Source organism: Falco punctatus, assembly GCF_963210335.1.
Source record: "Falco punctatus genome assembly, chromosome: 7".
NCBI lineage: Eukaryota > Metazoa > Chordata > Aves > Falconiformes > Falconidae > Falco > Falco punctatus.
Window position 1 is genome coordinate 71,655,244 of NC_137587.1, and position 3,426 is coordinate 71,658,669.

Consider the following 3,426-nt stretch of genomic DNA (forward strand, 5'->3'; position numbering starts at 1 on the left):
ATCCTCTGTGACAAAATGTCCATTATAACGGACCCCCAGTGAGAGGATTTGGTCTGTGACAGATTCAGAAGAGCTATATGTACTTAGTCGTCCAAAGCCTGTTTCAATATTGTGACAGGTTTCTGACAACTCCTGAGAGCTGGAGGCTAGAGGGAGATAGAACAAGTGAGATTAACCATTTCTACAGTCTGATTATTTCTACAGCAATAACACAGACTGCACAGTACCACAACTTTTTGTTATGTGGCATCTCAGGAAGGAGTTTGCAATATGTTACCAGTGGCCTGTGCAGTTCTGGCTAGTTTTGAGTCTACTGCATTGTAAGCTGTTACTGGCTACTGACCAACAGCATCATTGCCTGTGCTGTCTTTTTCAGCACAATTCTTGTGTGTTACCTTTCTGCTGATGATACTGGCTGCTTTACTAAAGAGATTCCACAGACTGTTCTTCAAAGACTGAAAAGATACCTGGAGACTGGGATTGTCCCAGGAAGAATTTGATCACTGCATATCAGTCTTGGATAGTGTTGGGAAAAGGGATGCATTTCTGGGAGGGCATGTGCCTAAGGAACAAACCTAAGCAGTAAAACTAAGCCAGATGTGCTGGACCAAATCCCTTGTAAACAGAAAACCTAATACAGTTCTGAAGACGCTGCCCAGGTTCAGAAACAGCAGACTGAGTATTTGCTATATTTTTCAGTTAGTCAGGTATGTTTATCAGGAATGGTTGGGAGGACTGCAACTGCTCCAATCTCTGAGAAATGTAAGAAGGCATACACACTAGTTTAATTCTGTATTTACAGAACACACCTGCAGCATGATCCCAATTGCATGCACTCAAAGAACTGCACCCAAAGGATTTAACAGTCAGGTTTTTAAATGCCTATGACACCTTTTTGTATAACTTTTCTCTAACACTTAATAAAACAATGTTGGTTTTGGCCTTAAGGTTGGCATAGAAGCATTGCCAAAATAAATACATGGGTTTTGGGGGTTTTTTTTGTTTGTTTGTTTAAAACAACAACAACAACAACAACCACCAACTCTTTTCTTTTAAACCTTCAGTGTTCTATTTTGGTCACATTTACCAAGCATGTCTGTTCCACCTCTATTCTGCGCTGTTTTTAGGCTGTGATCTTACTGCAGTATCTTAGTGTCTCTTAGACCTGACAGATCTCAGCAGTTCCTCATCTGGCATTTCAAGCAAGGCAGCTGCCTGAAAGCTTCACTAGCCACTAAATCTAAGAGTTGCAAGAAAGTGCTTTTCTCAGCTAAGTCTTCATAAAGATTTTCTTATACTTCCTGCACTCATCCCTTACAACAGCACACTTTTATCTGCCCATTGTTACTTGCCAGATGCAGTCTTTGCCAGATGCAGTCTTTGAAGGGCTACAGCTTTTGTCTGCGCCTTTTTGCTCATTAATTAGTTGTTAAAACTTTCAGTTAGCCTTTAGATGGTTATTTCAAGCACATTCTACACAGTAACATAAGTCTATTAGTTACTAAATAGTTACAGCCATCTGATCAGGATACTGAAAACAAGACCAATGCCAGGAGAGGTGCATTCTGCACCAATTCAATCCAAACAGAATTCGGTAAGAGATGGCAGCAAGTCTCATTTCAGCTGTGTTTCTTTTAACTATTTGGATTTTGAATACTCCATACCTTTTTCTTACACAACACAACTGCTAAAATACTTTCTACATTCCATTTATACCTTCACCAAGAATATTCAACTTGTCCTCACTAAATATGTGAGTCACATACCACATCTTGTATGAGGGGTATTCAGACTGACAGCTGACAGCTCTCTGTTAGCTCATTCATTATCTATTCAACATTCTTAACACACTTACAGACAAAAAAAATTCAAGGGTATCCTTGGTTGTCCCCCTGTACTTACAATATATTTATGTAAGTTTAAGACCTTTTAAGAGGTACAGTAAAAACTAATTTATAAGTTTATACATATTTAAAGCTACAACATACTCTCTTATACATTCTGTATTATAAAAAAAAAAAAAATAGTCTTTGTTATCTTAATACTGCAGCATCTTCCAGTGCTTTGTAATAGTTTTTTAATATATTTATCAGCCAATTCCTATTTATCACCACCGGGTATTGGCTATATGCTTGGAACACACTTGATTCCACTTTCCAGCACAGGCCTTCTCTGTCATGAGTATCAAACCAGCTCCAAGAGAGAGTGCTTCTTTTAACCTCTTTGGTCTCCTTGGGAAATCCTTATGGTTTAGTAGCTGGTCATACTTAGGTTAAGTACAGGCTAGAGAAAAACCAGTTGACACAACTTTGAAGCTGTTATTTTGTCTCCATGAATATAAGTTGTATGTTAGATCATATTACCCAACATAAAAGAACCCCATACCCTTTCCTAAACCAAATTATCAAAACCAAAATACTAACAGTTCATTGACAAGAAACTAGCTGGATCATATACTAAATCTGATAAGAAATTATATTTTTATCTGTTTCTTAATGGTGTGTTTTCCCTGTTTTCTTAGGCAGAAGTATCACAAATAAAACCTGTGTCTCTTTCAGCATCAGCAGCGCTTAGTATTACATCTTAATCTAGATTTTGAAAACTACAGAAGAAACACTTCCTCAGTATGAAATAATGCATTTAGTAGTATTCTGCTAAACATACAGAGAAAGCAGCACATGAGAATTACCATGAGCAAAACAAAATTGGCAGTTTCCTTTCAGTGGGAGAAAACATGAAGCTCAGAAGGGAAACAAAGTTAATACTGATGCCAACATGAAAGGAGAGTTGTTCTTTATACATAAGAAACTTACCAGTACTGTTCGCCCTTGGGAAATAAAGAAATGGCCAGATACAACAATGGTGAGAATAAGAGAGCCTGATTCTTCATTTGATTCAAAAACCTTTAAAAAGGTAGACAAAACAAAAATCTAGCCTTGGAAGCACAGGATCTACATTTCCCATTTCTTGCGCAAAATAAAAGATTTCAAAGGTTGGTGTTAGAATTCAGGTGTATAATTTACCTCTTGTTAATGCAACTTGCCCTCTTCTCCCACAGACAGGCAGCACACTTAATTTTTTTTAATAACTATAACCCCATATACAGATTTTAGTACTTTAAATAACCATCTGGACTCTTCCAACTTGATCTATAGTTTTTAATACCACAGATCACTGCTGAGGGAAGGAACAAAAAAAAGAAGAGGGCCACTATCATATCATTGATGTGTTTACATTAATAGTTCATGAAATAAAATATCTCCTGATTCCTGCATTAGCTCTGGACTTGCAAAGCGATACCTGCAAAGGCCTCCCTTATTACTGCTTGCCACACAGTGGCCTCCGAGACCCCCCCTAGAGCCAGACACAGCAAAACCAAGCAGTACACACACACACACACACCCCCCATCCCCCGTTGCCCGTCAC

The 3,426-nt window shown here is 38.2% G+C and overlaps 1 protein-coding gene across 1 annotated transcript in view; it reads right to left on the bottom strand.

The window, feature by feature from the left end:
* Positions 1-3,426, bottom strand: part of REC114 (REC114 meiotic recombination protein) — a 56,443-nt gene that overhangs the window by 18,761 nt on the left and 34,256 nt on the right. Inside the window, exon 2 of the mRNA XM_080397383.1 lies at positions 2,814-2,903. Coding sequence (XP_080253509.1) covers positions 2,814-2,903 — 90 coding nt within the window. The remainder of the gene's footprint in view (positions 1-2,813; positions 2,904-3,426) is intronic.